General features: G+C 35.4%; 1 protein-coding gene across 14 annotated transcripts in view; it reads right to left on the bottom strand.

The window, feature by feature from the left end:
• Positions 1–16,109, bottom strand: part of TANC2 (tetratricopeptide repeat, ankyrin repeat and coiled-coil containing 2) — a 686,196-nt gene that overhangs the window by 308,056 nt on the left and 362,031 nt on the right. For 8 of the 14 annotated variants that reach the window (XM_007482545.3, XM_007482543.3, XM_007482542.3 and 5 more), the window contains one exon: positions 1,248–1,358. The exons of the other annotated variants lie outside the window; for them this stretch is intronic. In XM_007482545.3, the coding sequence (XP_007482607.1) occupies positions 1,248–1,358 (111 nt within the window). The remainder of the gene's footprint in view (positions 1–1,247; positions 1,359–16,109) is intronic. 14 annotated transcript variants of the gene reach the window in all.

The following is a 16,109-nucleotide window of genomic DNA, read 5'->3' as shown; positions in this document are numbered from 1 at the left end:
TTAGGAAAAGGGCAATTCTCTGTAGTCCAAACAGCATATCTACCATGAAGATCTCAAAAGATGGAATATTTCATACCTAACCCCACCCCTATAGCATTATAAAAACTTCTGTTCCCTTTTGGAAATAGAATAGTCAATTCCTAAAATGTGGTAATTAATTTAAAATGGAGTAGTTACTTTTAAGAATGGAAACATGAGACAGAGCCTTTAACACAAGAGATAAGAAAAATCATGAACTGGTTTCTTAAGCATGAAATCAAATTCTTCTTTTACATGATGAACCTGGATCCCTTTTTTCCTCCTATGATTCTCTTTTATCTGGCTCCATGCTGCATTGTTTTGATAACCAAAACGGTCCACAGAAATTTTACCTCAGGTCACATACTTTCTTCAATTAAAAAGATTATTTTACTAGAACAGACTATTTTGTAATTAAGAATATAGCAGTCAAACATAACTGTGGCTTATCAACAAACCTGAAAGACCAAAAGAAACTCTAATGAGGGAAACAAATATCTAAAAGCAAGTTACATTCATTCTGGAATGGAACATCCCTGACATAGCTGTATAGACTACTTGGATGTTAGAAAAGTGGTTGCCAGGCAACTTATCCAAGTTGAGAAGAATCTATGCATTGATAATAAATCTGAACTGCAGTTTGGCCTCTGTATATGAAAGATTTCAGTCAATTCCCATAACCGTTAATAGACTATTCAAAAGAGGATGTATCTCTAAAAGTCAGGCCAAATGGAATAAGACACCAAGTCAAGGAACTACAGTAATTTTGCTATAATTGAACTTACTATTGGTAATATCTTTGAATTTCTCTATAGCTGTTTAGTAATCTAGTAGTTTTCAAGTATGAAGGTCTACACTTAAAATATCTACTTAGATATATAAGAATGTAAAGTGCTTTTTTTTCTATTGAAGGTAATTCCCTTAATCAATTCTCATCACCAAAACATCTCTGAAATGGTCTGTGTATTAAAATTCACATGAATTCCCTTGAAAACTGTTTAATTTTTTCAGCTCTTATTTTTATGATTAAGAGGGTAGCAAAACAATAACAAAAACAACAAAAAAACAGATAAAGGTGTTCACCATGGAGCAAGGAAAAAAAATGCAATACATTGGGAAAGAGTATAATGATTTTGGTGTGTATGGTATGAATGTGAAATATTGCTCTGCTGAATTGGCCCGATCCAATCCTCCCTCTTTCAAAGAAGACACTTTGCATGCATGCTTACCAGGGCAGTATTCATCAACGTCCAGTTTCTGTGCTGAAGTGAGTGTTGGTGAGCCAAGATCAGATTCTGGGATTCGTGGGCTCTCAACAAACTTTGCCTTCCTCAGAGGGGCTGAGATGAAAGAGAGAGAGAGAGAAGAGAAAGAAAGAAGGAAAAGGAAAGGAATGTATAAGGGAAGAAAGAGAAACAGAAGAAAGAAACATAAAGGGAAAGAGAAAGGGAAGAAAGAGAGAAACATAGAGGGGTCATGAGTAAGGGGAACAGCAGGCAACAGATGGAAGCACTTAACTGAAAGACACTGTCAGACAGATCAAGTTACCCTATTTTGTGTGTGTGTGTGTGTGTGTGTGTGTGTGTGTGTGTCTGTGTGCGCACACCAGAAAAAAAAATTATCTGCATTCTTCACAGAGGAGATGTGTCTCAAAAAAAAAAAGTCATCGAAAGATGGAAAACTTTCTAAGTGTTTAAAAAGAACAAACAGAAGTGTTCTGGTTACCTATTAATTTTTTTCCCTTTCTCAAAAAATGCAGTCTTATCTTGCAATTCTTAGCAATAAAAAGCAAATTGGGAGAAAGTATTGAACTGAGTTTTAAGTTTTTCCTTACAGAAGCTTTGCATTTGTACAGCTTTCCTTGGGTAGAATAGACACTAAAATGTTATTAATTCATTCTTATATCAATAGAATTTAATATAAACTGTTAGACTGAATTGACTTTGCTTATCAAGGAAATCAGTTCTCATGGATCAGTACTATATGCCCAGGGTGCCCCACAATTAGAATAAGAAATCAAAATTCGATTTTGTACTGATACCATATAAACTAACATAGCCATGTTAATAATCTGCTACAGAAGTGAGACAAGTTAAAGCATTTCAGCCATGAATAATTTGTTTGTGATATGTTAGGATGTATAAAATGTATTATATTGATCATAGATAATTAGATTTTACAAAGGAGATCTCATTTAACCACTTTTCCCAAACCAAAACAAACTGCAACATTTTCATAAACAAATAGCTTGTCTAAATAGTTTTAAAAATTGTTTTATATTAAAATTTTAGACCATTCACTAAACATACCCAGAAAATGTGATAGGTCCAAAAGACTTTAAACACACAATGATTTTGCATTAACTTAAAACAATAGTAGATTGTTTTTTGTAAATGTTTACATTTACATAACACTTTAAAGATACATTACTTGTTCATGAAATTCATCTCATTTGATACTCACAACACTGACAAATTGATGATAAAAATGTTATTACTCTGATTTTATAGAAAAGGAAATTGGCTCAGAGAGTTAAATTATTTATCCAAGGTCAATCTGATAAGTAGCAGGGTTAAAATTCAAACTCTGTCATTCCAACCTCAAATCAAGTCTTTCTTTCAATGATAACATACTTTCTTCACTCATTCAGTGATTCAACATACATTTATCATCATCATCATCATAACTACCATATGCAAAGTGCTGGGTATACAACTCACAAATGATATTGTCCCTGTCCATAAGGAATTTATGTTCTACTGAAGGGGTAGGGGAAAAACACCCATATACATACATGCACTCACATTCACAGATATATAAATACAAGTAAAGGTAAGATTATAAAATAGAAATACAAAGTGACTGGATGGAAAATTAATCAACAACTAATGGAAGCAAGAAAAGGCTATAGAAGGGAGTGTCATTTAAGCTGAGCCTTAAGGGAAGCTAAGAGTTCTAATAGGGAGAAATGACAAGGAAGAACAATCTTATGCACCAGGAACATGTGTAAAATCATGCAGGAGGCAGATGAAAATATGCAAATACAGCAGTTTGACTGGAAGGCATAGTGAAGAGTGAGACCTGGAAAGGTAAGATGGAGCTAGACTAAGGAGAGTTTTAAATGGCAAAAAGTAGTTTGTATTTTAAGCTAGATAAAATAGTTACTGAAGCTTTTTTGAAAACATTATATATATATATGTGTATATATATTTGTTTTTTAAGCAATAACGATTGTTTCTTCTCCCTCTATCTCTCCTCTACCTTGCCTTAATTAAGAATGAAAGACAAACAAAACTTGTTGCACACAAAACACATTTCTGCATTGTACATACCCCCCAAAAAACAAAACCAATTGTCTTATTCTTCAATCTAAATTCTTCATTTTTGTATCAGGAGGTTTACAGTATGTTTCATCATTAGTCTTCTGAAATCATGGTGAGTGATTAATTGACCAGCAGCATTCCTAACTTTTTTCAGTTTTTGCATTAACCATTTGCTATCACTATATAAATTGATCTGGTCCTATATACTTCACTGTGTAATAGTTTTGTATCTGAAACCATTTCCTTTACCAATTCTTATAATACAATGGGATTCCACCACATCTATAAACTATAACTTGTTCAGTAAATCTCAAATTGATTGGTACCATATCAGATTCTTCGATGCCTCAAAGAACTATAAATATATATTTTCTAAACCCTTACCTTCCACCTTAGAATCAATACTATGTATTGATTCCAAGGCAGAAGAGTGGTAAGGGTTAGGCAATGAGGGTTAAGTTTATTGCCCAGGATTCCATAGCTAGGAAGTGTTGAGGCCAGATTTGAACCTAAGACCTCCTATCTCTAGGCCTGGCTCTCAATCCACTGAGTTACATAGCTGCCCCCAACTATTAACTTTTTTTTTTTTTAACCCTCACCTTCCATCTTGGAATCAATACTGTGTATTGACTCTAAGGCAGAAGAGTGGTAAGGGCTAGGCAATGGGGGGTCAAGTGACTTGCCCCGGGTCACACAGCTAAGAAGTGTCTGAGGCCAGATTTAAACCCAGGACCTCCCATCTCTAGGCCTGGCTCTCAATCCACTGAGCTACCCAGCTGCCCCCCAACTATAAATATTTTTGAGGATCCCTACAGTTTGTTTTGCTTAGGAACAATCTTTTCCTTAATCCATCCTCCTTCTAAATCAGGGTTTAGCACAATATCTGACATATAGAGGAGGCACTTAATGAATGTTTATTGACTGACTGACTACCTCCCCCTTTTATCTTTGCATGCCAAATATGGGGAAGGCTCCCAGGTAATCCTTAGAGATATAAGGAAAGGTATTGTTGGATTTGATTTTTTTACCTAAAGGCAAAACTAAAGAAACATTATTCATGGGAAACTCTGTGATTACTGATAGTACTTGCAAATAGCCTAACATGAAAACAATTGTAGTTTATGCAGTATTTTATGTTACTGAGGATGAAGAGACAGAAATTCTACAATGAATATAATAAAAACTCTTCAAGTTAAATACAAATAAACTCTGATACTAGATGGCTTAAGTGCAAGAGAATAAGAAAAGGTGAGGATTGTGAAAAATATATGCAAAATCCTGGTTCAAAAATATGAATGAAAGAGGTTTGTACAACTAACCAGAATTCTCATTTATATTCTTAACACTTTGGTAAAAGTAGGTACTAGAATGGCAAGCACCAAAATACATCACAAAGAAGAAAAGAAATTGTACTAGCCTAGAACAATCTTGAAATTAACATGAAGTTATCCCTCAATCAGTTGTCTACATACAATGAAACTACCAATTTGTCAAAGCAAAGAGACTAGTAAATAATCAAGATAAAAATAGAATAATGAGAAGACAGTATATTTGGAACAATTCAATTCTCAACTGTTTAAAGGCTTGGCAATGAAAAATGGGAATTGAACAGCAGAAGTGACATCAACACATATTAAAATTATTTTATAAAAGATGTTTATCTACTAGAATTCTAATATTACAAGACTAGAAAATTCCCAAATGCTCCTTAGGTACCAAATGTGTGACTTAATTGCCAAGAAGAGAATGACAGCAGCCAAGGTAAAAACAAATTTGATTCTGAATATAAATTTTGAAATCTTATTAAGATGACAGATTACTAAAAGCATTGTTATCTCATAATACTGTTAAGTACTGGAGTATGTAAAATTAATTAAAAGAGAGGTTGGCAATCAATTCAGTTATGCAAAATCTACCTCCCAAAATTGAGATATGAACAATATACAGAATACAATATAAAAGTTCTGTAACGATTACTATAATAAACTGTTTTCACTATCAATGACAATAGATCCAGCATCACAGTTACACATGTAGCTAGGTTAGATTGGCATGTCTGGTTTAGGAAAACTAATAGCATAATATTCTATATTAATAATGTGGACAATAGAAAAGATTATTGCAATTGATGAAGAAAAAGATCTTAGCAAAATAAAATATCAATTTCTGATTAAAAAAACAAACAAACATTAAAAACATAGGAATGTGAGGCAGCTAGATGGCTTAGTGGATAGAAAGCCAGGAAGTGCTCAGTTCAAATCTGATCTTAGATACTTCTAGTTCTATGACTTTGGACAAGTTACTTAACCCCAATAACATAGCTCTTACCACTCTTCTGTCTTGGAACGTAATGCTTTTTTATAAATCTGAAGACAGAAGGTAAGGTTTTTTTTTTTTAATTAATTTATAAACCCTTAGAATCTGTCTTAGAATCATTACTGTGTATTGGTTCCAAGGCACAAGAGCAGTTAAGGGATAGGCAGTGGGGAGTTAAATGACTTGTTCAGTGTCACACTGCTAGGAAGTATCTGAGGCCAGATTTGAATGTTAAGGGTTTTTACAAACAAAAATAAATGTAATATGGGTATGGAATTTTCCTTAACAAAGCAAGGGGTATCTTTCTAAAACCAAAAGTCAATAAGATGAAAATAAAGTAAACAAAATAAAAATAAAGATTTTCATTATCATTGCTAATATTTATTGCTAGAAATGCTAATTACAGTAATAAGACAAGAAAATGAACTTTGCAGGGGCAGGGTGGTTCAGTGGATTGAGAGCCAGGCCTAGAGACAGGATCAAATTTGGCCTCAGACACTTCCCAGCTGTGTGACCCTGGGCAAGTCACTTGACCCCCATTGCCTAGATCTAACCATTCTTCTGCTTTGGAGCCAATACAGTCCAAGACGGAAGGTAAGGGTTTAAAAAAAAAAAAGAACTTTGGGAAATGAGCACAGGTGAAGAGGAAGCAAAGTTATTGCTTTTTTAAAATGATGTAATTTATTTAAAGAATCCTAGAATCAACAATTAAAAAATTCAAAACAATATTTTAAGCAGAATTATAGAATATAAAATAAATCCACAAAAAATACAAGTATTTCTGTATGTTAGTATCATTCACAGTAAAAAATAGATAAAGAAATTCCATTTAAAATAGCTACAAAATATACAGATTAGTTGGGAGCCTACTTACAAAGAAATAGGCAAGAAATATAACACCTTACTAAAACACTTATCTAATTTTGAGAACTATTAATTGCTTATAGGGAGGCTAAGCTAATATAATAAAAATGATCCTACTACCTAAATTGATTTACTTATTCAGTCACATATCAATCAAACTTTTAAAGGCTAACAAGGAATAGAAAGTATCACAGAAGATAATAAAGAAGAAGACATGGGCAACTTTTATTATGGTCACATTCAGTTCAATGATTCAAATTAAGAAGAACAAAACCATTAGATAATTCATGTCATCAAAGTACAGTTTTCAAAAGAAACAATAAATAGAAAACTATCAATATGAAAGGAAATACTTCAAATCACAAATAGAGAAATATAAATTAAAGTGGCACTGAGGTGCTACCTTATATCTATCAGATTGGTGAAAAAGAAAAGTATTGGAACAGCTATAGATAAACAAGCACTATTGATAGAGCTATGAATTGGTACATCCTTTTAAAGCTATTCATTTTTTTTAAACACTTACCTTACCTTCTGTCTTAGTATCAATTCCAAGATAGAAGAGCAGCATAAGCTAGGTTGTCAGGGTTAAGTGAATTGTCCAGGGTAACTGAGCTAAGAAGTGTCTGAGGCCAAATCTGAACCTAAGTCCTTCTAACTCCACATCTGGTGCTCTATCCATTATACTGCCTAACTGTCCCTAAAACGACTTAATTTATTGTATATTTATAACAATTTAGAATGAATCCCCAAAGATGGTAAATTATAAATATCTTTTAACTCATGTGATTCATATACACTAAAATAAGGTGCCTTTTTTAAGAATAAAAAGAACCCACATATATTAAAATGTTTATAGCAACTCTTTTTGTAGTGGGAAAGAACTGGAAGCTAAATGAATGCCCATTAACTAGGGATATTCTGAAGAGATTATAGCACATGATGGATTACTTTGTACAGAAAAAAGAAGTGATAAATGTTGTGAGGCTGAAGAGGTGCCCCCCTTGGATTCAGGAAGGATACCTTTTTGCAAGAATCCAAAACTTAGCTTAAAAATAAAAAGAGAAATTTATTAATTTAGAAAGTAATGTTGAGAATGGCCAGGAGGATAGTACAGGTGTAACAGCAAATTGGAAGGCTGTTCCTTGGGAGGACAGCATAGATGGAAAAGCTGACCCCCAGATGACATCAGTTCTGGGGTTTTTATACTCTTTACAACATGCTATGTTATGGTGTGGACATGGCTCTAGAGTAGTAAACCCTCAGGCATTCAGTCAGGGGTTTGGTCATCTGACTTCGGTCTGCCTAGAGACATAGGGGAGGACCCTCATAAAAGATTCTTTAGTTTTAGGGAACAGACAGATGTCTAAGAAACAGCCCGATAGCATGAAGGTGTAGCCTGGAGGTGCATCTCTCTGTCCATCTTAAATCTAAAGGAGGATCAAAGGAGTATAATCATTTCAGGGTCATATAGGGGTCATTGGTTTTGGTTTATGCTGGTTTGGTTTATGATGGTTTAGGCTAGGAGTCATGAGGATGTAAGGGAGCAAAGGAATTTCCTCAATAATAGTTTGCCTGAGTTTCAGGGGGTATAATGCCCATGCCAATAAATGGTATCATATCAGAAAAACCCAGGAAGATTTATATGAATTGATGCAAGAATAACATGAACAGAACCCAGAGAACAATGCATACAATAAGGACAACACTGTAAATACCAACTTTAAGAGACTTAAAAACAGGGCAGCTAGGTGGCTTAGTAGATAGAGACCCTTGGCATATCACTTAACTCAAATTGCCCAGTTGTTATTGCTCTTCTACCTTGGAATCAATATTTAGTATCAATTCTAAGATAGAAGGTAGGGTTTTTTTTTTTTAAAGAGACTTAAAAACTAATCATTGAATAACTAAACATAATTTGAAAGAAATAGTGATGTAGCATGTTACCATCTTCTGATGTAGAAGTGTTGGACTTAAAAGTACAGAATGAGATATATTGGCAATATCCAATACAGAGATCTGTGTTATTTTACAATGCTTACTTGCTACAACGATTTTCTTTTTCTTTTTTGTTTTCAATGGATGGGTAGCGGGTGGATGAAAGCGAGAGAAATCTTTTTAGAAAATTTTTTTGAAAATCAATTTAATTTTAAAAGGATCCAGTGATTTAAAAAAAACAACCACTGAAGAATTTAGAAGAGGAATTCTCATCAAGAGAGTACATGATAAGAAGAGAAAATGGGTTGGTCACATGGTGATGAATGTTCCAATGGTATCCTTGTAATATTAAGAGAAAGTGACTGTCAATCAGTTAGCAAATATTTATGAAGAATCTGTGTGCCAGATCTAAGATAAGCAGAAAAGCAAAATAAAAGACAGTCCCTGCCCTTAAGGAGTTCACAATCTAATGAGACAGCATGCATATGACTATGTACAACTCGTATACAGGATAAATAGCAAATAATTAGCAGAATGAAGGAACTAGAAGAGAGAGTGGGAAAGGCTTCATATAGAAGAAAGAATTTCAGATGGCACTTGGAGGAATTCAGAGATTATGATAGAGAATTCTGCCATACAGGGCAGCCTAAATACCTGGAGATAAGAAATAGGGTACTTGTTCAAAGAATCTCAAGGAGGAGGGAGGGAGAGAGTGAGAGCAAGAGACAGATGTTTGCCTTTTCATAGGGCACAGGAATGGAAAAGATAGTGGCAGAACTCATGAGTGATGAGTGATGAAAGAGGGGTGGAAAATTTACTCACAATGAATAGTTTCAGTTTTTCATCAAAATATGAGGCAAAGTTCTAGCTGAAAGAGGGTAGTGATGTAAGAGTCATGGGGCATTTTATGAGGGATGAAAAGGTTTAGAAGATCTTCTATAGGGATAAAGTGAGTTGATTAGAGAGTTATAGGATTGCCAAGGAACAATTAGTTGAGATTGTGGAACATAAATTTGTAGTAGACCCAGTCAGAATAATTGTGTGATTTTCTCTACATTCATTCAGTAATAGGTGTGTGGCAGTGAAGGCAGTAGATGGTGGGAATGGTCTAAGCCTCAGGATTGTCATGGGATCATCACCAGTATGATAAGAGGGACTGGGACTCAAGAGGAGGGCAGTGTGGAGCTGAACTGTTTCATCAAAGGATAAAGAGAAGGAAAGGAGAACAGTATGGTTAGTGCGGGGCTGATGGCCAAGAAGAGAACTTTGAGACAAGGGGAAGTAGGGTAAGCCTCCAGCATGCTGGGTAGATCCCCTGTAGAAAATTTACAAGGGGACATGAACAAGAATTACATAGGATAAGAAAGCATGGATGTGTTACGATTTTCATTACTGGGGGAACTTCTAAATTAATGTGATCACAGATGTAACCGAGTATCTGAGTTAGGCACAGAACCATCACTAATGCTTCAAAAGAGATTCATGATGTGAATATGCATTTATAACTACTTTAGCAAAAAATATGAATAATATTAATAAAGCAGGATAAAATAATGTTTTATCTATTCAGTTGTAACTTAATACATCCATTCTCAATTAAACTGAACTTTTCCCTATGTACACTGGGTATCCAACAAAGATGCATTTTTCTCACAATAGAAATCTTAGAAAGCATATTACAAAGTCCTCAATATGTTAAGCTTTCCAAAATCTGGGTCCAAAAATAACCTAAAACCTTGTGTTTCCCTCAGTATGTAAGAATTAAGTCTCATTAAAGTAAAGGAACACTTAGTTACATCTTACTGTGTGAAAGGCAGTATATTTCCTCTGGAAAGAATATTTCTCATCATACTTAAACATTGTACATTTTATACTAATAAATGTTCAAAATGCATAACTCTTAGTACTCTTTCTCCATTATGTCACAAATTCTCTGGTGATCATTTTTTATTTTAATATCTCCACTATCTAAAAAAGTACATTACACACAGTAGATACTTCATAAATATTTATTGAATTGAATTGATATGAAAGAGCATAGTGACTATATAACACTTTTTTACATCTTTCACTGAGTGCCTTTACTATATCTAGAACTAAATAATTATCAGTGAATTGAAAACCTGTAACTAGAACAAGAATAGCATCATTTTCCAAGAGCAATATCTTCCATTTTGTGTACCTTAGAGTTTTACTTCAGCACAATCACAATTTCCATTTCCTATGATGTTATGTAAAGTTTTAACAAATATCATTATACAAGTTTAATGCATTCCAAATCAAAAAACATTTATCAGTGGGTTACGTGTTGAATTCACTATGACATGGTCTTTTAAGTGGAAAATAGAATGGGGTAGAACCTTAGGAAAATGGGATTTTAACTGCAACTCTTCTATTAACTGCTGTCCGTATTAGCATAACTCTCACACTGTCTTTCAGACATCTACATGAATGTTCAATAGACATGTTGAACTCAATAAGTTAAAAAAAGAACTTGTTCTTTTACTTCCAAATCTTTACTACCTCCTATCTTCCCAATTACTGTAAGAAGGCAATGCCATCCTTCTAGGCTCTCAGGATTGCAAATTAAGTGATATCCTGGACTACTTGCTATCTTTCACACATCCCTACCCTACCCATATCCAAGCTGTTGCTAAAGCCTGTAATTGCACCTTTGCAACATCTCTCAGATATGCCCATTTTTCTTCTCTTCTCTGCTACTGCTACTGAAGGACCAGCCCGGGAACCTACTTTCTCCCTGAGCCCCTGCCCCTAGAGCCTCTTCAGTCAAGTTAATGAAGAACCAGTTACCATGCCCTGGAATGTACTAGGGACTGATAAAACTCCTAACCCCAGAAGTTCTTGTCCCTCTCCCTCCTGATATATGCCAGGAACTGATAAGGACCCCAGACACAGGAGTTCCTGTTCACTCCCCATCCCCACCCCAGGAATTCCTCTGTACTACCCCTACCATAAAAGTGTATAAAAAGCCTGCAAACCCCAGACCAGGGCCAGCCACTTTTAGGGCTTGAGCCCCAAACTGCAGTTTGGATTATAAAGTACCTCTTGTGTGTTCCATTACTGTGTGTGTCTCCTCCATGGAATCTGAACCAGAACTGGACAGAACATTTAGGGGCTCATCCCGAGATTCCAAAGATTTGGACCACACCGTGGTAAAGGTACTTGAATCCCTGAAGGGGAATCTGAGTGTCTGTGTGAATGTGTATGGGGAAGGGAGAGTCTGGATCAAGACATACAGCTAAGTGGCTGAACACTGGTCACCGGCCCGGGGCTTATTCGGGATGGCCTAGATCAAGTTGGATCCATTAAGAACCCCTTTCACCTGTTTCTGAGTGAGGACTTGCCAAGTACGCGGTTCCCAAGTCCTGCCAGGGGCCGGGCTGGAACGGCTGGGAAGTAGAAGTGTTGTTTCAAGAGATTGAGAGATTTCCCTTCTAGAGGATTTGTTAAGAACACTCAGTAGGAACTGTAGGGTGGTTAGAAGCCCCCCGCCCAAGTTGGACTTGGGACAGGGACTGGATCCCTGCAACAGAGGATTGAGTCCTCTGAGTACCCAATGCATCCTAAGGAGAACCACTGAATGGTGAGTGTGAAAAATTTCCATGCTGGCAGACATGCAGAGGAATAGGATCTCTAAGATAAGCCCCTGGGGTCGGGGGAGTGTACTCTTGCCTGCCCCGAAACCTAGTGAAAGTCTGTATCTCTGTTGTTTGTCTTCCACGTCTATTTGTTGTCTGGATTTTACTGTTTATCTCATGTGTCTTTCTATATTTGGACCAGTTCTGTAAATCCAGAATCAGTAGAGTCTGTTGGGTGGCTGGACACAGCTTTAGTACCACAGCCAGGTTACTAAAGAGACATCTTTCAGTGATTTCTGGGGGAACCTTAGGGTTCAAAAGTGTATGAATGTGTAAGAGAGTGTGTCCCATAGGTTTCTAATGAATCTTTGTTGTTTTTGTGTGGCTAGATTAAACAAAGGAAGAGGCAAAAAAGAGTTTAAGATGCAGTTTCACCAAGGGGAATTTCTTTTGTGGTGGCTGTTCTCCACTCCCTTCACCTACATTCCAATGAGGCAGGCTATTAAGGAGAGACTGTGCCTGCTCCAGCAGCAAGCTTCCAAGCAGGAGAGAGAATCTGAATAGGAGGGGATTGAAAAGTTAACAGCTCACCTCCAACCCCAATTGGGAGCAGATAGTAGATCTGTCCAGATACTACAAGAGCATTTTGTTAGTAATCACAGTCAAAAAGAGAGACAGTTTAGATAAATCAGCACATAGAGTTCAAAGAAAGTTAGGGAACAAGAAAGTCAATGCAGTTAATCAGATGGCTAATCTCAGTAGTTTAGCTCAGAATAGCTTCCTCAGTTAAATGGGGGCAGTATGCTGAAACTGTTTTAATGAATTTTCCCCCTGCTAATATTTCTTCTTAAGAATGGATCCTAAAACACTGATTTTTTCCTTTCAAGCTATGCTTGCCAGAAAGTTGTATGCTTAGGATTGCTAATCATTTTGATATGGTAATTTCATGTATTGTGGTAACTGTTTGTCAGTTAAATCTGAAATGTTAGCCAGATCTTATTGAGCACAAAAACTTATGATTAGAAGTTTGTTTTGTTAGATCTTGCAATGCATAATGGTATCAGTGAATTTGAGAATTGTCTAAATGTGACTGATAGCCAGCCTGACACAGAGAGGGAATGTTTTATTCTATAAGGACATAAATTGTACTGGCTACTTTATAAATGTAAAAGTAATCCAGAAAAAAGTTGTTATGTTGTTGAGAAGAACTTATTCTAGAATTTAAACATGGGATTTTTTCAAATCAGATTTATTTTAATGCATGTGCTGTCAGAACTAGTAACAAGAAATCATATGACACAGAAGAATTTTTTTTAAGTGCCTAATCTGTTAATGGTATGCAATAATACAAGTACGAAGAATTTGGTACTTTGCAAAAGAGGAAATTTCGAAATGGTGTTGTCTTTGACTAAGGTTATATGAATTGTTTTTTAAAATGTGCACAATATATAGGAAGGAATTTGTGATGTAGAGATGAACATGTATTCAGATACAAAAAGTATCTGTAATAATGAAAGTAATGATGAGTGGATACAAATTTTGTGTACATTTGTACTATAGAGAGAATTAAGTTTTCCACCTAAATAGGTTAAGGGTATATGATATGCAAACTGTATATCCTTAACAAGACAAATTTGATTAGCCCTGAAATCAAAAAGGGCTTGTCATGAGGATTAAATACAATTCAGTAGAGTACCTTTCCTCTACGTACAATAATGGTAAAGAGTAGGAGCCAGAATTACTAGTTGATACTCTGAATTCTAGTGTGAAATAGATACAACAAATTATACATTGGAATAATGTTGATGGAACTTAATCAGGTATATAGCAATTTTTTAAGCTAAAAGGAGACAAAACTGGAGGTTCTATTCTACTTTAGTTGGAGGTTTGAAAGGAGTTCAGGTAAATGCTTTGAACTTCAGTTTGGTTACACACTGAAAGATTGCAAAAAGACTCAATGTTATTTGGAAGTTGTGGAGTTCAAACTAAAATCCACTGAGAGTAAATTATTATTAAAGTTGTTTGATGCATTCAACATTTTAAATTATAGTAAGCTCACTGGTTAAAGAAGGATGGGACAAGACTGTTAAATAATAAAATCTAAATTGAGTCAAGCAGCCTTAGGATAAATTGCTTAGAAGTTATTAACACCTTCCTTGCACACAGGATGGAGAAAGAAGTGCTTATAATTGTTCCACAATGATACTTTGGGAATAGGGACCTCACAGAGTTGACAACCACTGTGTGATAAAACTTAAAGATGAGTATATTTTAATTGTATATTTCAGAGGTTTTACAGTGCTCAAGCAAGCAAACATTGCCAGCCCTGTCTGACCAAGAAGCTTGTTTGAAGCTGTGGAATCTTAATGCAAATATTCCATGTCTAGAATGATAAAATGAGTTGAGTGATATATAATTGATGTTACCTCACACGAACATTGGGAATATGTTGGTTGATATTTTGATTACATTTTTGATCTGTATAAGGATATATGTGGCAAAAAGTAGCCAAGGAATGGGTAGGACGTTAAAATGGAATATATGTGAAAAATGCTTGATCAGAATTTTATGATTGTTAAGTCACTTGCTGCTAAAATATGTGTTTTAAGTATTGTTTGGATGAAAACAAAATTGTAAGCCTGACTGTACCATAGATTTTGTTCAATACTCAGTGGTTACCTCAGTTTATCAATTTGTACTATGAACTGAAATTTATAATTGATGAGCACTATGCTAAAGATGTTCAATCATGTAATCCTTTAAATCAGAATTCTTTTGGGTTACTAATTAGCAACTGAAATGATACCAACAACATGTTTGTTTGACTTAAGTAAGTCAGAGAAGGTGGGAAGGTGTGTTGGATTTGAATTTGGAAGAAAGGGACATTGACCAAAAGATCAAAGCTTGAGTATGCAGATTTGTGAAGGAAGAATGGAAGTCTTGTTCTGATTTTTAAAGAGGGTTTGGAAGGGAGACAGACAGAGAGAGAGAGAGAGAGAGAGAGAGAGAGAGAGAGAGAGAGAGAGAGAGAGAGAGAGAGAGACATAGGGAGGTGAAAGAGAACAGATAGATGTTCACTCTCTTATAAATGGATCCCTGACCTAGGGATAATTTCTAAAATTAATATATGTGTTGTGGAAAAATCACATAATGATTCTTTAATTTCTCTGGACAGTTATACTAAAGTGATTCCTATATGGCTTTGTCTTAGTATTTCAGATGGCCTAAGTCCAGGAGATGATACAGCTTGGATTTATATTACTATGGAGCTACTCAATTCAGCACTCATGTTCTTTATTTCAGGTTTTGTGACTGAAGTGTGATATGTAAATTATTGCCAAAATACATAAGAATAACTGAGTGATCAGAAAAGCTTGTTTGAGGCATATGGAAATTTTTATTTGCTGATAATCAGAACTTTTTTCAGCTGAAATGGGTTGTCTTTTAAGGAAAAAGAAGGCTTCTGGGATCAAATGGTGACAAAGTACCTGAAGGACAAAGAATGTCCTGGGATGGTTACAGAGGCATATTCTGGGATCACCTGGTAATGGACCTTTTCTGACCATCTAGGCTGTTAGTCCTTGAGTGATATAATGATGGCATGAGCCAGTGATAGCTTTGGCCTGTACGTGAAGCCCTCACTATGTGTCCTTTGGAACATGAGGAAATATTTTCCCTGTCTGCCTTTTCTTTTGTGACAAATTCCCATAATTAGCACATAATGCAAATTGTAAAATTCATCTGTAAAATATTGTTACTCAAGTGTTTATAGTTCATGTGTACTTTGCAAAAGGATATTCTTTAACAGAGACATCACATACCAACTCTGCAAACAACTCAGGAATCCGATTTCCTAAAGGAAGCTATTCCTGTTAGAAGATGATTTCTGAAGATGGAGTCTGATGGCTAGGATACCCAAATGAAAATGTGTAATATTTTTCAATTACTATTGTACTCATTTTCTCTGTTTCTATCTGGTGTTCTAGTTTTTGCCCCAGTCCTAGTTTCTACACTTCTATCTTAGGGGCTGCCTCTCCCCCTTGTGACCTGT

This window comes from Monodelphis domestica, chromosome 2, assembly GCF_027887165.1.
Source record: "Monodelphis domestica isolate mMonDom1 chromosome 2, mMonDom1.pri, whole genome shotgun sequence".
Classification (NCBI taxonomy): Eukaryota; Metazoa; Chordata; class Mammalia; order Didelphimorphia; family Didelphidae; genus Monodelphis; species Monodelphis domestica.
This window is presented reverse-complemented; position numbering and strand designations above follow the sequence as displayed.